Source organism: Lampris incognitus, chromosome 3 (genome assembly GCF_029633865.1).
Source record: "Lampris incognitus isolate fLamInc1 chromosome 3, fLamInc1.hap2, whole genome shotgun sequence".
Taxonomy (NCBI): domain Eukaryota; kingdom Metazoa; phylum Chordata; class Actinopteri; order Lampriformes; family Lampridae; genus Lampris; species Lampris incognitus.
The window spans coordinates 13,214,605-13,234,137 of record NC_079213.1 but is presented as its reverse complement, the minus strand read 5'-3'; the positions used below and the strand labels follow the sequence as shown (position 1 = coordinate 13,234,137).

General features: G+C 44.5%; 1 protein-coding gene across 1 annotated transcript in view; it reads left to right on the top strand.

The window, feature by feature from the left end:
• Positions 1–19,533, top strand: part of cacna1c (calcium channel, voltage-dependent, L type, alpha 1C subunit) — a 286,273-nt gene that overhangs the window by 85,706 nt on the left and 181,034 nt on the right. The window contains exons 2-3 of the mRNA XM_056276035.1: positions 3,268–3,691; positions 14,235–14,340. Of these exons, the coding sequence (XP_056132010.1) occupies positions 3,268–3,691; positions 14,235–14,340 (530 nt within the window). The remainder of the gene's footprint in view (positions 1–3,267; positions 3,692–14,234; positions 14,341–19,533) is intronic.

Genomic DNA, 19,533 nt, shown 5'->3' with positions numbered 1-19,533 from the left:
TCTGATTACTAGACACCCGATCTACCTCCTGAGCCATGCTGCCCCCCATAGCTTCTGGTGGAGCTAGCAGCCACACCGGACGTCCTAGCAACCATACCAGAAGTCCTAAAATATTGGCCGTTGTCCCTAGAACTGGGCTCTGAGGTTGAGAACAGGCTTCCCCTCACGTGACCATGAATATAATGCGACGTGACGAAAGCTACTTTTGGTTTTGCATGCTCGTCTGCCTGTCTGTATGTTTGGTGCACTGGGGAGATGAAAGGCAGGCTTCTTGAAATCTATAAAAAAAAAACTTATGAAAGGGAAAGACGGCACAGCGTTGCTCAAACAGGAGCCAAGAGCACAGAAAAGGAAAAGAGAGCATCTATAGGAAATTCTTATACAATCGAAGTATAAATTGGCAAGTAGATGCCGTCGATCACTAACAAGGAGAGGACCTCAGTCAGGCAAATCCAGTGTCCTCTTTTGAATAGTTGCTGGAAACTTATACCTCTTTTTGAAGGCCTTTTCTTAGTGGTTATTTCCTTATTTTCCTCATCGTTGTTTTTAGTCTGTACTGTGCTATCGATTTTCATTTTCACATTTTGTTGCAGTTTTATTTCTTTGTTCTGTTATTTTTAACCTTTTATAAGTTTACCCTTCACGTTGCTTTTCACTGTTTTGCTGTTCTTATTGTTTTACAGTTTGTTTCGGGATGCACTTTATCTTGTGCAGGAAAGTGCTATATAAATAAAATGCATAATCCATTGTACTTATTTCATCCAATCAGCATGTGTGAACAGCAAGTGTGTGTGGGTGTGTGTGTGTGTGCGCATGGAACGCCATATGTTTGTCAATAAGTTGTACTGTCTTCCTCGAGGGTGTACATTCTTCTAGTTCTTTCGATCTACAACCTATATACATTTCTAAATTTCACTACTATAGCCTACACATCATTAACATTTCACCATTTACCTTTCATTCACTGCGATTCAGAGGGCCATCACCGGTTTCCACGATCTAAAGTAACTTCACACCGTCGCTCATGTACCGCCGAGCCTTATCAGTCAGGCGTAACAGGAATGTGATTTAAGAGGATATTATAATTGCCTGTAATCTCACTAAGCGTATGGGATAAATCCTTCACTCGTAGATCTCTCCCAATCATCCTCTGGCTCTATCCCATTCTTCCCTTCCCTTCCCTTCGTTTACTCTCTCCGTATCCCTGTTTTCACACCACGTCTGTCTTGTGCGAGTCTTCGGTTATCACAGGTTGGATTACCTTTATTGGGATTCTGGGAGACGTATGCAAATGTAGCCTCAAAGTCAGAGGGATGTGTGAATTTGATCCGCGGAATGTCATTTTTTTCCCCCTTGGATCCCCCCCCTTTTCCTCCCAGTTGTACCCGGCCAATTACACCACTCTTCCGAGCTGTCCCAGTCATTGCTCCACTCCTTCTGCCGATCCAGGGAGGGCTGCAGACTACCACACGCCTCCTCCGATACATGTGGAGTCGCCAGTCGCTTCTTTTCACCTGACAGTGAGGAGTTTCGCCAGGGGGACGTAGCATATGGGGGGCCCCCCAGTTCCCCCTCCCCCCCGAACAGGCGCCCTGACCGACCAGAGGAGGCACTACTGCACCAACCAGGACACATACCCACATCCGGCTTCCCACCCGCAGACACGGCTAATTGTGTCTGTAGGGATGCCCGACCAAGCCGGAGGTAACACGGGGATTTGAACCGGCGATCCCTATGTTGGTAGGCAATAGAATAGACCACTACGCTCGGGGGACGTCATTTGGTGCAAAAACGGTTTTGACTTTGCCACCCGGGAAAACATAGACACAAATTCCATCCTATAATATCAACGCTCTTTCTGAACCACGTTGGTATGTTGAATATTTGATCACTATTATTATGAACTAGACATTTGTCACATCTCGGCTGAAGTTCCTCTGTTGGTCCCTCGGTTTCTCTGACTCCACCGTCGGTTTTGAACAAAATGGTTTTTCGTTTCAATAAATCCAAGTACTCTTTTCCCATTTGTATTTTCAACACGTGTCTTTGGAGTTTAGTATCAGCCACATTTGTCTTCACGTTGAGCCCAGCAGATGTCAACATGAAGGTGTATTGACCCCAAGGTGAAACCAAACACAGTCTGAAATGGCAAAATAACACAGTTCCCACAAGTAGAGCCTTTTCTACTCTGTCAGGTATTGCACCTGTAGGATCAGAGAGTTTTTATACGCAACACCCCAGGTGAACTTTATTTTAACCACCTGTCAGGCGAGTAAAAGCAGCCGTAGTGGCAGATCTGGAGGACCGGAGCTGAGAGCCGTTGATCTCGGGCGAGTGCTTTTGTGGAATCCTTGTTGAGATGTCAGAGGAAAAGGGGCTGAGAGGATATTATAACCGTCTGTAATCTCGCTAAGCATGCAGTATGGGATAATCCGCTCTCTCTCACTCTTACCAAGTCTTATTCTTACAATTTGTCTGGCTGACACGAGCGCGTAATCTCGCTGAGATTATTGTAATTCAGTCTCCCGTTTCTCAAGAATGTTCCTCGGGTCCTCTGCTCTCTTTTTTTTTTCTTTCTTGCTTTGCCATTTTTGTCGTTTCTACTGTATCACCATCTCGCATGCATGGCCTTGACTTTTCCGACATTTCTCTGAGATTGGAGATTGTGTTTCTGCCCATGTCTCAAACTGAACAGTCACTCACCGTGGGAACCAGGCGCCTTTAAAATATACCAGTATGTGGGGACCCAAACTAAATAAAGACAATATTTCTCTCTAAACTTGGGAACCAGGCATTTTAAGACATGTCACATGGCGACGTACCAGAAGCAACCATCCAACTCAATATGAGTTGACGATACAATTACAATGCATTGATTTTGACATTGCCAAACCTCAGCTTGCACTAAGAGGATGGGAAATGAGCATTTTGGAAACTCGCCTTTGGTTTGTGGAAATGTTTGGATTTTTTTCCTAAAGTTTCAATACTTTTAGTTCTGTTCCAAGTTCTGTGTTTAAAAGGACAATGTTGTTTTTTTAGGAGGATTACAGGAAAGTCTCTCTCTGCTGCTATATTAGGCTGTAAATCAACTTGTTAACATTCTTCATTAAAACCAATGGATATCACAAATTGAACAAAGTATTGGCATCACCCTCACTGAACTATGTGTCACTGTTAGTAATTTTAAACCTGGCAACAACAGCTAAATTCTGTCAATTGTTAATCCCCTTTTCTCTTTCCTTCTCCCTTTCTTTTTGTCCATTCCAGGCTCGGACTACTCTCCCCCACCCCCTCTGCCTCCCCCTCCTCCCCCCAACCTGACCAATGAACACAGCAGTGGAGACCGTGGAGGAGGAGGAGGGGGCGCCATCAACCATGGGGTGGGCGTGGTCGGCCTGGCCCCAGAGCACATCCCCACGCCGGGTGCAGCCCTGACCTGGCAGGCGGCCATCGACGCCGCACGGCAGGCCAAAATGATGGGCAATGCAGCTTCAGGTGGAGGGGCGGGGCTAGCGTCGGGAGGGGGCGGGCCCATCTCCACGGCCAGCTCCACGCAGAGGAAGAGGCAGCACTACAGCTCCAAGCCCAAGAAACAGACCACGACGGCGGCCACACGGCCACCTCGTGCCCTCCTCTGCCTCACGCTCAAGAACCCCATCCGCAGGGCCTGCATCAGCATCGTGGAGTGGAAGTATCCTTCATTTAAAATGAGCCAAAGCTGTTCCATTCTTATTTTGCCAGTCTCAAATGACCTCATGTCAAACAGTCAGTTCACACCCTAAAACAGAGGTACAAGAGTAATGCATATTTGTACACAAAAGTAGATTTTCTGAAGATGTACCATCAAATGTACCATCACAGGTATAATTCTAGTTATGTGGCGTACATAACTGTACTTTATTGTAAAATGTACAAATGGTAGGGGTATATGAAAAGGGACTTGCAACAAAAGGACTGTATTGTACCTGTATAGGATACAGTCCCAGCGACAATATTTATACTCCAAAAAGTACAATTCTACTCTGCCTTTTTTGAGAGTATTTCAATGAGACTATTTAAAATGAAGGTGTCATGGTCCTTTCTCTCCCCTCTCAGAGTATGAGTCACATGTTTTTTTGCAACGATACCTGTATTTAAAACCTGCGTGACCCTGTATTCACAGCTGTTATTAGAAAAAGAAGTGTCACTTTTGTTGGGCAGTAATATTCTGGTGTTGCTTAGATTTGTATGCTAAAAGCAAAACTATTCAGTCAGCTAGCTAGCTAGGTATTTACACTTCAACGTGTTTTGATTTTATGCTTTTCAAGGTGATTTTTTTTTCAGCTACTAGGATGGGGTTGGACTGTTGTATTTGGTGTCAGGTCACAGCCTGTAGCTGGGCAGACAGATATTATAAACACCGGCTGGGGCGATCAATTCTTCCTCCAACTGGACCAAAAGTTGAGTAGGAACCAATGTTGTGTGAACCATTTCTTGTGGGACTCATAGACAAGCGCTCTAATTGTTGGTTGGCTCAAGGCGTTGCACCGACGTGTCATAGCACATTTGCATAAAGTTGAACATTTTTCAACTTTCCCTTGTCGACTTGCTCGGTGTTTGATCGTGTCGCTAGCTGCCATTTGAAATATCTGACTTCCTGTCACTTATGGAGTGTTTGCTTTAACAGATGTGAACATCCAGTGGGAAGACTGTTCAAATCACATCCAAGTTTTGAAATGGGTCACTTTTAGTTTTGGTTTTAAAGATTGTGAAAAGTACGGAGAATGGCTGACGTGGTTGTCACAAGTCCAACGAACAAATGGAAACAATGAAAGAATGAACGCTCTGTCATTGCACATTATCATGACCAGCAATCTGATATTCAAGTGGCGTGAAAGTAAACTGAGCCCAAATCATGACTATATCAACATCAACGCCCGGCTTTATCTTAATATTGGAACTCATACTTTCCATCTGTCTTATCAAGTATGATCCATGTTGAAGGGAAGTGAAGGAGACAGTGAACGGTGAAAAGGAAAAAAGCAACAAACCGTAAATAAGAGGATTTATACAAACAGAGGAGGAGAGGGATGAATGGAGGAAGTGAGCAGAGAGGGAGTGATAGGAGGAATGACAAAGGTGAGGAGAGGGGTGTAGAGGGATGAAGGACTGGATTATGGATGAAGGGGAGGATGAGTCAGATTTTTCCCCACAGGGAGATCTCCAACCAACCATCCTCCTCCCTCCCAACCTCCCTCCCTTCTTTTGGTCTCTTCTTTTCTGTTTTATTTGCGCTGGTTTGAAACGCTTCTTTCCTCTCTTCTACGCCCTCCCCTCCACCTTTCACCCCCCTCTCTTCCCACATATTTTTCTCCCCTTTTTCCTTTTTTTCCCCAACCTCTCTCTCTTTCTCTCTCTCATCATCTTGCTCCTCTTGTTCATGTTGTTTTTCTCATCTTCCTTCCTCTCCCTCACAAAAGGATTAAACACATTGTGCCAGTTTCCCCCGACTGCTTCGCCGCTCTTCTCCTCTACAATTCTCCCTCTATCTCTCCTCTGCTCCGTTCATTCTTTTTGCTTCCCCATCGCTATTCCTCCATCTCCCTTGGTCCATCCATCACCTCCGAATCTTTCTTCCTCTATCACCCCCTCTCGCTCTCTTTCTCTCTCTGTCTCTCTCTTCTGTGTTTAAACTCTTAATTTATCCTTTATCTGTCCTTCCATTCTGGCATCCCTCTGTTCCTCTTCTCCCTCTTCTCCAGAGTCGGGGATTTATTTTTTTATTCTAATTTGCTGAACATAATGACTTGGTTTTCCCATTGGGTGCGAGGGGAGTGAGGGAGAAAGAGAGAGAGAGAGGGGGAAAAACACATATGAAAACATATGAAGATGATGCAGGGTGAGAATGGGGTGGGGGGACACGGTTGAAATTATGCGTTTTAAAACAATGTCTGAGCATCAACTCATAGCGGGTGCATCAAATCGAAGAGGGGGGGAGTGTAAAAGGGGAGGCAGGCGTACAGATGACAGAGGGAGAGTAATAGACGTTTATAGGGGAGATGAGGGCTTGGGGGACGGGGCCAGAGGGAAGCAAAGAGGAGGAGAGCAATGAAAGCGCCTGCAGCAGGGGAATGAAGAGACAGACAGGGGGACGAGGAAGGTAAACAAGAAAATTAAGAGGACAAGAGGAATGAGGAGGAGGGCTGGGAGTGTGAGAGCGAGAACAGTGAGAGAGCAGCAGAGGAACAAGGGGACGGAGGGGGGGGTCAGAATGATGAAATGAGGAGGGGAGGTAAGGAGAACAGAATAGGGGGAATCCTGAGGGAGGAGATGAAAAAAGAGGAGGGTTGAGAGAATGAAGACGTGTTAAAAGAATAGTTTAGATTTATTGACATAAGCTGGTGTGATTTCCTCCCTAGGAGCGCTTATCGATATATGGACATTAATTTGGTCGGCGAATCCCGTGGTCGAAGATCTAGTCCCAGCAAGCGGGCAGTTAACAGCTAATAAAAACATTTGGAGCCATAATTATAATAAAAGAGAAAAAAAAAAAGTTAACCATTCGCAAAACAATGTTTTTTGTGCGTTTCAGATGCTTGATTCCCTCCTCGAAACACACATCAAGCCATCTATCAGTTGTTTTGAAGAGAAGGCACTCAAAGCTCCTTTAGAGAAGCTGTTTCGCGCGGCAGCCATTTTGGGAAATGCTGTGTACTTGTCATCACCAGGCTATCAGCTGTAAACAGCCATGTCATCACCGTATTTAACCAGCGTGTGATGTCGTAAATAACAGTACGGCAGCTGCGTGAATCCTGCATGACTGCAGGATTTTGTTATGCCATGCAGGCGAAGGTGCTTCCATTGGCCAGTTTTGCTGACAGATTGACTTCACCCGGTCTTATGTGGTCAATGCCACCTTAGAGCGGTTCAAGTTGTCCTTTTTCTAAACTGATAAGAGTGCACTGTCTCTGTGTACATTTCTAAATTTCACTACTGTCAACTGTAATTTGAATGTCTCAGACACGCTACAATGAGTAGCATGATGGGATGCAAACAGGCTCCAGTGCGTTTTAATACACCAGTGTTCTGCAACGACAAAAAGTAGTTCAAGATATCAAGTGGTCTGAGAGGAGACTCGAGCATCGGAAACACGCAAAAGATGTTTCGTTTGTGGATGATTTACCCTCACAGTTTTTTTTTGTTTTGATATGGCTTAAAATGCCCCCCCCCCCCATTTTTCTCCGGCCAACTGCCCCACTCCTCCGAGCCATCCCGGTTGCTGCTGCACCCCCTCTGCCGATCCGGGGAGGGCTGCAGACTACCACATGCCTCCTCTGATACATGTGGAGTTGCCAGCCGCTTCTTTTCACATGACAGTGAGGAGTTTCACCGGGGAATATAGCGCATGGGATGATCACGCTATTCCCCCTCCCCCCCGAACAGGAGCCCCGATCGACCAGAGGAGGCGCTAGTGCAGCGACCAGGACACCTACCCACATCCGGCTTCCCACCCGCAGACACGGCCAATTGTGTCTGTAGGGACACCCGACCAAGCTGGAGGTAACACAGGGATTCGAACCAGAAATCCCTGTGTTGGTAGACAACAGAATAGACGGTACGTTACCCGGATGCCCGGCTTAAAATGTTTTTATTAGTTGTCCCTGTTTAGTGCCAGATGTCTGACCGCGGGAGTTGCCGACCGAGGCAATGTTCACCCATCGATATCACGACTAGTGAGTAACTCATGCTGCCTTATGTCAATAAATCTAAACTATCCTTAAAGAAGGATCATGGGAATTGTGCAAAGACAGATGTGTGAGTGTGTATGTGTGTTGAGATGGGGTTATGTCTCTATAGGCTATGAGGAATAAAAGTACATTATCTTGGAAAAATGTCGTTTTTGACCATGGTTGGTAGAGTTTTCACTCTTGTGCTTATGAGGCTTCTTCCCACATTGAATGTAATAACCACCGTATTGGTTTTTAAGCCCAGCATCTCACGTGGATGATGATTATTGCACAACAACTTTCTTGTTGCAAACGTGGTCCCTCTGGTTGGCTTCTGACTGTGACTTCCTGCGGTGCTTAAAAGAAAAATAGAAAAGAAAAAAAGAGTCAAAACCCCCAGGCTCACTGGAATGATCTTACCCAGTGACTGATGAGTGGTCAGATCATTACCCACAATTCTCAGCATCATTCATCTACACAGCACTGTGGGGAGAAGGAGTGAGCAAGAGAGAGAGAGAGAGAGAGAGAGACGAGAAAAGAGGGAAAGAAACCTGAATTTTCAAGGTGAAGGAGAGAGAGATGGAAAAGGGGAGGATGGAGACAGGAATGAGAAAAGTCTATGGCTGAAAAACGAGATTTTTAAAACTTGGAAGTGCAGAAAATGTGTTAAATAATTTCTTTCAAAAACTGGAAAAAAGCCATAAGCTTGTCCACAGGAGTCTGTGTACATACTATACATCTATTTCTCTGTCTGCCTCCACCTATATGTCTGCCTGTCTCTGAGCCTGTCAGTCTCTCAACCATGTTCCTTTGTGTGCTTTTCAGTCTTTCTGTACTTGTTCCATTTCTTGTGTGTGTGTGTGTGTGTGTGTGTGTGTGTGTGTGTGTGTGTGTGTGTGTATGTGTGTGTATGTGTGTGTGGATGCATGTGCAGGGGTTGCTTTCTTCATATAGGTTTTAGTTCTGTAGATATGTGTAAATTAGTTTTGTATGGTCTCTGCATGTGTAGGCTAAGTGTATGATGTGTGTGTGTGTGTTCTGTGTGGCTCTGCCACTAGAGATAGCAAATCCGAAATCTTCCTCTCTTTCTCCTCTGTTACCATGACAACAGCTGCTGCTCTCAACAGGTCAATGGGGCCTGTCTGAGATCACACTCACACACCGAATACAGAACACACTGAATACAGCACTGTTGCACGCACGCACACACACACACACACACACACACACACACACAGACACAGAACAAAACGTACATTTACTGACACACATATACGCTTGTGTTGTGTAATTATAGCATTTAAGCATTACCCATGCATTTAAAGGTCAATGGGAGGGAGGGAGAGAGGTAAAGGGCATATCGGGGCTTGTGCGAGGTGTGCATCTAACTATTATCTTCTCTATGACAAATCACCCCGGTGGTTCACAAGTGATTTGGTAAATAGTAAGTGCATTTACTTGTAATGCACCATGGGATATTTCACCTCACGTTGTTGTCCAGTTTGATTGGCTGCAGCTGTCAGTAGTTATGAACACTGATTACAGCTCGTGCTCATTCACATGCCCAATATGGCTGCTCTGTTGTTTTTCTGTCAACGCCTGAATGGACAGAAGATTTATTGTGTTACTGATGGCAGCAGACCTCAAAAGCTTTTGTAAAGCAGGGGTCACAACCCAAAAATTAGTTGCAGAGCCGTTTCTGGTGGTCCCCTCATGACTTTAATGTTTTTTAATGATCCGCAGCTCCCAGGGCGAGTGATTAAATTTAATGTATTAAGGTCCCAGGCTGATTAAGCTGGATGGTGATGTGGTCAACGATGTTAAAGGGTCAGTCCTTAATCCAAACATAAACAAAGTAACGCAGCCACAGGCAGCCAGGGGCTCTCTAGGGTTGTGTGTTTTAAACTGCGGGTCAAGACCCCCAAATGATGAGCAGGCCTCGTTTCTGGTTGGACCACACATGAGAATATAGCAGTATGTAGTTGGATGGATCCCCACCCACCCACCCACCCAAAAGAAAAAAGTCATTTTTCTTTTTCCCACTCCAATAGACATTTTTACATTGTCGTGTGTCTTGAGAACTTCATCCCTTTTCTGCCTTTGGGACCGTTAAAACCACAACATATGATTTTAAATTTTATGGTTGTCAGTAAGCAAGACAAGTATTTCCCCCTTTTCCCTTAAAAACTTGCAAAAACATACTGATTTTTTTTTTAAAACCCCGCAGCTGCTTGATGTTAGCCAGGATCCCATGGTACATTACATTTGCTTAATATCACCCCGGGATGGAAAGTTTACACAACACTCGCTGTGGCGTTTGTGGCGCGAAATGATCAAGAGCCAACAGAACGCCAACCTCACCACAATAAGCCATAACATGGTGGCGGCGATTTATTGTGTCCCATCCGTCAGTCACTCTGAGAGCTGCTGGGTATTCATATCCATAACTAATGTTCATGGACATGAGGAGGCCATGCCCGACAGCTTATTGTGGCAGTAACGTTTGTGTCCACGGGCTGAGAGAAGCCATGGAGCACTGATGCGTGACAAGCAACGCAACCGAAACGGGTCTAAAGACCGTCGAGTAGTGCCCATCAACGGGTCAAAGGTGAAATAGTCTGGCCTGGCTTGTAGTGATGCGTGGGTCAGGTTTTGTTTTTTTTAATACCCGCACCCACACGACCCGTTATGAGAGCCAAGCCACACCGACTGACCCACTAGACTATGCATTAATTTAACCACCTGAACCCGGCCCACAAACCTCCAGATTTAGCCTCGGCTACAGCAAAGTGAGCAGTGTTGCACTATTTCGTCTGTGGGCTGTTTGCCCAGCATAACACACTGATTGCAAGGCATAACCTATCGTAGCTCAGCCTAATAGTGTCTGGGTCCAGGCTGCTAAACAAACACACTAATTGTTCCAAACGGTGTTCTTTATTGTTGAACAGCAGCAAAACCAGTAACCCATCATTAAAGACATGAACTGTTTCCCTCTCTCTCTCTCTCTCTCTCTCTCTCTCTCTCTCTCTCTCTCTCTCTCTCTCTCTCTCTCTCTCTCTCTCTCTCTCTCTCTCTCTCTCTCTCTCTCTCTCTCTCTCTCTCTCTCTCTCTCTCTCTCTCTCTCATACACACACACACACACACACACACACACACACAAGCCTCCTGTTACTGACCCAAAAAAAAGGTTTTGGCGGTGTAAACAAAAGCTATGGCCACCACTTAGGGAAAAAACTCGTCGGTGAAGCCTCAACACTCTAAAACACATGCATTGACCAAAACCACAATCGCAAATTGATGAGAAAAGCCGTTTGCTGGCGTACGTGCGTGTTTCACAGAGAGAGAGAGAGAGAGAGAGAGAGAGAGAGAGAGAGAGAGAGAGAGAGAGAGAGAGGGAGAGGGAGGGAGAGGACTAGTAATTCGCAGCCTAGCCCTAGCCTATGGGTCGGGCGTGTTGCGGGTCAACCCGCGCATCACTACCGGTTTGAGACTCCTCAATCATCCTCCGGTTCCCGGAACCGATGTCAAAACAGCCGCTTTGTAAAAGTAGTCGCGCAAAAAACAGACGTTTAATAAATGTAGTGGCGGTCCAACCATATCTGGGTTTTAACCTAGTCTTGTTGGCTCGCCCCGTCTTTAGAATAAACTGCAGTTTCTTCAACCCTGACGAATGTTCAGAAACGTTTAGTGTGGATGAATAGACACCAGGTCTATTTGCGAGAATTACTCTTGACATCTCAAAACCATTCGCACAACAGCTTTACTTTTGGTTTTCAGGCTGAATGAAATTATTGAAGTTGTTATTACCCACCCACCCCCTTTAGCCGATGAGTTGTCTTTGCATAAACGACATGTTTTGTCAACGTCGATTCACAAGTGATCGATTGGAAACTCAAACCCCACCCCCACTAAAAAAGTACATACAGGAAATTACGAATGAGAACGTCATTTCAGACTGGAGCGAGTCTGAATATCCGGGAAGAAATAGTCTAACCCGGGGTAACTTGAGCTAGGCTGGACAAACTGAGGCCAGACTAACCGTGAATGAAACTAATCTGGTGGAGATCATAATCAGGTTTCCTGCAAGATGTGAGGTTTAGACGGTTATGAAACAGATAAAAAAGAAGGCGGGAAGGATGGTGGGTGGTTGGATGTGAAGTCAAAAATTCGCAAATGTTTCTTTATCAATTGAAAAAAGTTTCATTTTGTAGTTACTTTATGTTTAGCTGCCCCCCCCCCACTGCTGTTTGTGCGTTATTACATGCTAACTGCCAGCAACAAACAAATCAATACAACAATTGATCACACAAAATAAGAAGGAAGGAAGGAAGGAAGCACTGATAGGGGAAAAGAAATAAAGACAGAGGAGAAAAGGAACTGAAGAGGAGGCAGAGAGAGAGAGAGAGAGAGAGAGAGAGAGAGAGAGAGAGAGAGAGAGAGAGAGTAGAGGATGAGGGAGAGGGAGAGGGAGGTGACAGCAGTGGCAGTTGGTAATTGTGTTGATGAAAACCAGACCATCTCTCTCTCTCTCTCTCTTTCTCACTGACTGTCTGCTTTTTATCTTTCTCTCTATTTCTGTGTCTCTCACTCTCTCCGTCTCTCCCCCCCTCTCTCTTTGTGGCCAAAAATAATGAGGTCACTCCCCTCTCAAGGACCATTCCAAATAAAAACCCTCTGTGTGTGTGTCTCTCTCTCTCTTTCTCCCTCACATCCTGTCTTCCACGCGACAGGCCTGCTCCTAGCCGCACCCATATTAGGGCATGTGCTCTCTCTTCTTACACACACACACACACACACACACACACACACACACACACACAAACACACAGACACACACACACAGACACACACACATGGAGGTCTGATGAGTGACCCGGCATGTTTCATTGTTTATGAAGAAGCAAACTTACTAGCTTTGACCTCTTTTTGTATACAATGCCAGTGCACAACGCACGTGTGTGTGTGTGCACGCGCATGTTTAACTATATATAGCTGTCTGTTTGCATGTTTTGTCTGTCTCCCTTCAGAAAAAAAATGGTATTATTGTGCCTGTCACACTCAAACCAGGATTTCCTCATTTGCAAGCTGTGGCAGCTCAGTGAGAGTTTCAATAGTATTGACAAATGTGTTTATCATCATCCATAAATGAGAAGCACATTGCATCACATGCTATATTTGGTTTTTATATAGCTTACAAAGAACGTAATAAAAGGAAATCATTTATTCACAAATATGCATCCATTTGAGTAATTGATTTAGATGACTATTCATCATTAATCTAAGTGATGTCTTCACTGAAGATGTCACTCAGATGTGATGAAACGTATCTCTCAATAAACGTTGTATCCAGATGGACTGACTCAACCTTTGATTTTCTTACCTGGACTATTGAGCATGCATAAAGAGAAATATGGTGACTATTCTCTCTCAATAGTATCCACGTCACTATTTAGATGTGCTTCTTGAGAGCGTTCAATCTCAGAAGCAATCGTCATTAATCTCTATCTCACACACTGTAATTACGAACGCGTAGCTTTGCTTGCTACTGTGAGGCACTTACACACTTACAGTGTGCCTATAGAAATATCACGAGGGGTACATACAACCAGGAGGCATGTCCTATAGAGCAGGTAATGGTTGTCTGCCTTGCTCAAGGGCACGTTGGCAGGGTGGGTCACACTGGATGTTGTGGGGAATACAGCTTGTGACCTTCCCATATCTCTCCTGTGTGATGAAATATACTGTTTCCAAATGGATTTATCCGCCGCTGTTCCGTTTTCATCCTCCACTTTCTGTGTTCCTCTTTGTACTTCAGATGCAAAGCACCTCATGAAACCTGCCCACCAACTCACGTACTGACATTCAGCCGTACCATTTGATCAGATTTGGGGTGGGGGTGTTGCAACCAATCCGAAAATGCTTGCGAGTTAATGCATCGAAAAATATATGCTGTTGTATTGAGGGTTATCAAGTTAATTTCTAAAAAAAAAACACATTCACAATTGGCAAAAGTCCCCCCCCCCCACTATTCTCTGTTAGTCTGCCCTCGTATCCTGTCACTTGGTATTACCCATGCAGTTTCATTCGAGGCAGGATTTCACAGAAACACCATCGACCAAGATGCAAGTAAAATGAGCTGTATCAGCTTCAACGTGGTCGAACAAATCGGTCGTTTGATAAAAGTTTTCAATGTTTCTGATGCGTCAGCTTGCTTTTCTGGTTTGTCGACTAGTGAAAACACGACTTAGACAAGTTAACTTTAGTTCTGTTGAACTGGTGCAAGCATCCAATCAGGATATGATGTAAATAATATGCAACCTTAGCTCATCAACAGAAAATGTACAGTCAATACAAGGCCTACCTCCAACTGCAACACTCAAGACCATGATCCCGTATCACAACAATGTCACACAACAGCTGTACGTTGGCTCTACAACACCGTGTCCCTGTCCTTCTACTGTGTTTCAGGCTGTGTATTCTATTATGTTCCACTCTATATTCTGTGTATTCCTTAACCTGCTTTCTCAGGCCGTTTGAGATCATCATCCTGATGACCATCTTCGCTAACTGTGTGGCCTTAGCCGTCTACATCCCCTTCCCCGAGGATGACTCGAACGCCACCAACTCCAATCTTGTGAGTAAGCTAATGGTTCACTTGCTTTGAATGGGATTCGGCCCACTCGTTGACAGGATAAATTAGTCGATGGTTTAGTTGGATGAATGGGTGACTAGGTGTTGGGCTAGTTGGCGAGTTTGTGGTCTTTTTTTGCCAAGTTTTGTTTGTGTTCACTGGTGTTTCAGAGTATGTGTTGCTGACTGTGTTGGTTGGGAAAGCTGAGCTCCCCTTGGTACCAACCGATATTTGTCTTCGTCTGTAATGTTGTGATTTTCACTTATTGTGACAATGGTGCACTGTATGGGGTATGTCGGTATGTGTGAGTTTAAATGAAAGAACAATACACTTTATGCAGATCACAACTCTGTTTTCACAAAGGTGCAATGTTTTAAATCACATCGCACTACTGTGAAGTAAGAAAGGAAGCCTACGTCTTTGTTTAAGGTTAATATTTGTGAGTTGCTTGGATGATGATATTCAGTTCAGATGGAGTTTGAATTATTCGGGAAATTAAAGATTTGAATTTGAGTGATTTTGACTGAGCAGATGTGAGTCATCCCAAATAAATAAAGATAAGTCTGATATAATTGTGGGGGAAACACTTTTTTTTCCCTCTTTGCAGTTATTTTGGCCGAAGGGTAAATACTCATTTTGAATGATTCAATCTGAGCTCTCATGGTCAAAGTTATTGATTTGCGTTGTTTTGATTAAGGAAAGACGTCAGTGTAATAATGTTAGCAAAATGTCATCCAGTCATACTATGTTGAGTTGGTTTTCTTTCAAATGAGGACAAAAAGCATCTCGGAAACAAAGAACTCTGCCGCTTTAAAACACTTCTTGCCTCCTCATCTTATCTCATTACCACTACGCTCACCGAGGTGGGTGTGTTTATGTGTTTGTCTTTATTTGTGCAGGATGTTTGTGTGTTTTTAACACCTCCAATCATGATAATTAGCTCTTTCTCGGTATACACGTGTGTGTGTGTGTGTGTGTGTGTGTGTTAGGGCATAAAGGTGTGCACACATACTTGCAAATGTATTTTGTGGGTTGGCTCTGTGCTTGTGTGTGTGTGTGTGTGTGTGTGTGTGTGTGTGTGTGTGTGTGTGTGTGTGTGTGTTAGGGCATAAAGGTGTGCACACATACTTGCAAATGTATTTTGTGGGTTGGCTCTGTGCTTGTTTGTGTGCGTGTGTGTGTGAGAGAGAGCTTGCTCATGTCCGTCACTGTGTGAGGTTGTAGACACTAATCCCTCCAAGGCCAGATAACACCTGTCTATCAAGCTTGCTCTCTCTTTTCTTGTTTCGTTTTACTTTTACTCTACACATTTTTTTTGTCTGCCTGTCTTTCTTTCTTTCCCATTCTTTGTGTCTGTCTGTCTCGGCTGTGTTAGCCCACCCAGCAAGACTCCTTCAATGTTTCCTCTGGATTTAATCGTCATGTGGTCTGAAAACAGTCTTGGGGAATTTCACTAGCATTGACCTCAATGGAGTGTTTAAACCCTCATATGGTTTAAGCTTCTAATTCGCTCTATGTTTAGTCATCTGGACACACTAAAACAGAGAAGAAGAGAGGATGGTGGTTGGAGGATAGATGGAGCAGAGTGGAGGATATACGTCATGACATGCACTAGTCATTAGGCTAAGTGGACCATCGTCGTCGCCCCCCGTCTTCCTTCATCCGTCCTTCTCTACTGTAAAGGAGGGTATAGGATGCCGTAGCATGTACAGCATCGTAACGACTTCTACTTTCTCTCCATCTCTTAACTCGACTCTCACCCCCTCCACTTCTCTGCATACAGTCCAGTCCATCACGGCTTACTTCTCCACGCTTCTGTCTTTCTCTTGTCCACCTTTTGTCCATCCGTCTCTCCTACTTAGCCTCAAACGGAGAGAAAAGTACAGATGATAGAGAGTGAAGAGGAGGAGTGAGGCGGAAGAGGAGGAGCGAGGTGGAGGGTGAGCACAGCCGGGTCTGGTGAGGATGCAAGACAGGCAGTAGGAGGACACAGAGAGAGACATACTTTGTAAAAGATGTCCATTACTTCTGTGAAGAGAATTTGTGCTCTGTGAAGAGGACGGCTGCACTTTTTTGGTCCTTGGTGATCAACACGTGCGTGTTACAGCAGGAAGCATTCAGACACACACACACACAAAATGTGTGGAGATTTCAAAAACCAGACTCGCAAAAGACTTGATTTCCTTGTTCCCCATTCAGATGGGGTATGTTTGTGTACGCAGAAGGTTGAGTACAAAGTCATACACACACAAACACACACACACACACACACAACACAGCTGTGGTCAATTAGCTTTATAACAACAGACAGACAGGAAGCAGTGAACAGAGGGATCAGTGGCTTAAATACATGTTTGAGCTGTGTACGTGTGTGTGTGTGTGTGTGTGTGTGTGTGTGTGTGTGTGTGTGTGTGTGTGTGTGTGTGTGTGTGTGTGTGCATAAGCTTGTGAGTGTCAGGTATGAAACTTCCACACATCCAGTGGATTGTATGGAATATCAAGATTTAGGTTCCAGGTTTACACACATATTGTTATTATATTTGAAAGATGAAATGCTGTTGTTTACTAACGCACATCAGTGCTTTGTAATAAGATAATCAAATGACACATAACACCCCACAACATTTTCCAAAAACCCACTCCACTCATTTTTAAAGATATTCGGTTTCTAATATTTCACCATTGCTAAATAGGTTTGTCTTGATGTCTTTAAATTAAAATAGTTCTGCCCTGCCATAACTGTAAATGTTTGTGTTATTTAGGGAGATGGGAGCTATTTTGTGTTTCATTTACCGCAAACAATGATTTCCAACTGAAGGAGGAGATAATGAATACAAAATTATGAATAAAAAAGGAATACTAAAAGAGTGAACATCCTTATAAAGCTTCATATTTACTTCATTTACATGCTGACAAACATGTGACTTATAATCTGCGTTGTACCCCTTTGTTCCATTTGCTCAAGTCCCTCTTATGTAATACCAGAGTCCCTTCCATCACAGGGGTTTCTATTTCTGTCTCCATCCCATAATACGCCGCTCCATCTCCTTGACGATTAGCCCGTAATAGCAGCAGCGGAGGTTGTCATGGATATGGTAACCGTAGTGATACTCCACGTCTCTCCTTGGTTACGGAGTTTCGAAAAGTGGGGTAGGAACCAAAGTGCGAGGTACAGATTGTCAGGGGTTTTGTTTCGTCAGGAAGACAATATGCGGCGTACCGCGGTCTGTTCAGTATGGGGAAAGTCACCTTTGTTAGGCAATTTATTGTGTGTCAACTTTATTTTGTATATTGCAAATGGAAATGGAATACCTGTGTTAAACTTAAGAAGTATAAAAGCTGAGAGTGGGGTAATTGGCCTAGTACAACTGCCCCCCCCCCCAAAAAAAAGTGTAAAAGCTGAATTCTCTTCACAATAACAAAAGGGCTTACATTTTTTAGACGGGTAAATCTATACTGGATGGCCATCACTGAATCTGCTCAGCATAGTCACGCCTGGGATTACACCAGTAACACGAAACTCACCGACACACAAGAGTAAGCCTAAATAGATGACCAGCGACTGTCACAATGAACATGTTCACCCTCTTCTGTCTCTTTCCTCCTCTTTTATTCCTTCTTGTCCTCTTTTTCTGCTAAAGTCTCCTATCTTTCCATCGCCCTCTGCTCCTGCTTCACCCTTCCCGCTTTGCCACCCTAAAATCAATGGAAACCTATCCAGATTGACAGAATAATGTCATAAATAGTCAATTAACTGATCAATTGCCAATTGATTAGTTAATTGCCCCCCCTACACACACACCAAAGCCCCAAGCATTACTGAATGTTAATAGGATTGATGCCGAGTGAGGTCTGAGGAGGTGTGTGTGTGTGTGTGTGTGTGTGTGTGTGTGTGTGTGTGTGTGTGTATATGTGTCCCTGTGTGTGTGTCCCTGTGTTGACAGTGGTATGTGTATGACAGGGCGACCGGTATCAGATAAATTAGCCTGCTAGCTGTGAAGTAAACGTGGATGTGTGGGGCAACTTGAAATGAGTGCCCTCTCAGTCAATGAATCACCTTTTAGAGGGTAATGGAGCCCGTCACTATGCCAGCGCAGGCCTCTATCCATCTCTCTCTCTTACTCTCTCATCTTCCTGCCGTCTCCCTTTCTCTCCGTCTCTCTCTCAATACATTATTTAGGCTATTTTTTTCTTGTTTCTGCTCTGTTTTCTTACCTCTTGCTTGTGCGCGCCGTCTCTCGCGGTCTCGCTCTGTCTTGGAAATGAGGTTTTTGGGCAGCTCTGGTGGGTACAGAGACAGAGACATGACATTGCCAAGAAACAGCTTAATGCATTTCAAACACCGCGTCTGTTACGACTTGTCCAGCGTTTACCCGGATGTGTTATATTGTAGTTTTCTGTTTGCTACACCAACAAACTGTCCCGTTTGAGATGGCCCGTTGAACTGAACTGACTGAAAGTGAGTTGCTGCCTTTTTCCTGAAAGTATGACATGGTTTTCAAAAATCCACCGGGTGTGTCCTTCCCTTTTCTCTTGGCCTTTCTGTCTGTCCGTCTCTCTCTCCGCCAGTCTCTGCGTGTCTGTATCTGTGTGTGTGTCTGTCTCTCTCTGTCTGTGTGTGTGTGTGTCTTTGTGTGCATGTGTCTGTGTGTGTGTGTGTGTGTGTCTGTCTCTGTCTGCCTGTGTGTGTCTCTCTGTGTTTGTCTGTCTCTCTGTGTCTGTCTCGGTGTGTGTCTGTGTTTGCCTGTCTGTCTCTGTGTGTGTGTCTGTCTCTCTGTGTGTCTGTCTGTCTCTCCGTGTGTGTGTGTGTGTCTTTTCCATCTGCCTGCCTCTCTCTACATCTGTGTGTGTTTCTACATGTCTCTCGCTCCCTGACTTTGTATGTGTACCTCATTGTTTGAAGTCGTGCTCTCTCTTCCTGTCTGCTGTCTACCAACAGCTTCTAACATGGAGAGCAGTATCCCAGCATCTGTCTGTACGCTCACTGTGTGTCTGTGTGTGCACCTTTGTGTATATCTAACACGTCGTGTATGTGTGTGTATGTATTTGGGTCTACATGTGTTGAGTTGCAAGTGTAAATGCTCACCTTCCTGCAAGCCTGCTAAGGTGCAGTACGGTCTAACTACTGTACACTCAAGTGTCTTGGGAAGAAACTGTTTATATAATTTCTCCTCTTTCATTCCTTTAAACGCTGAA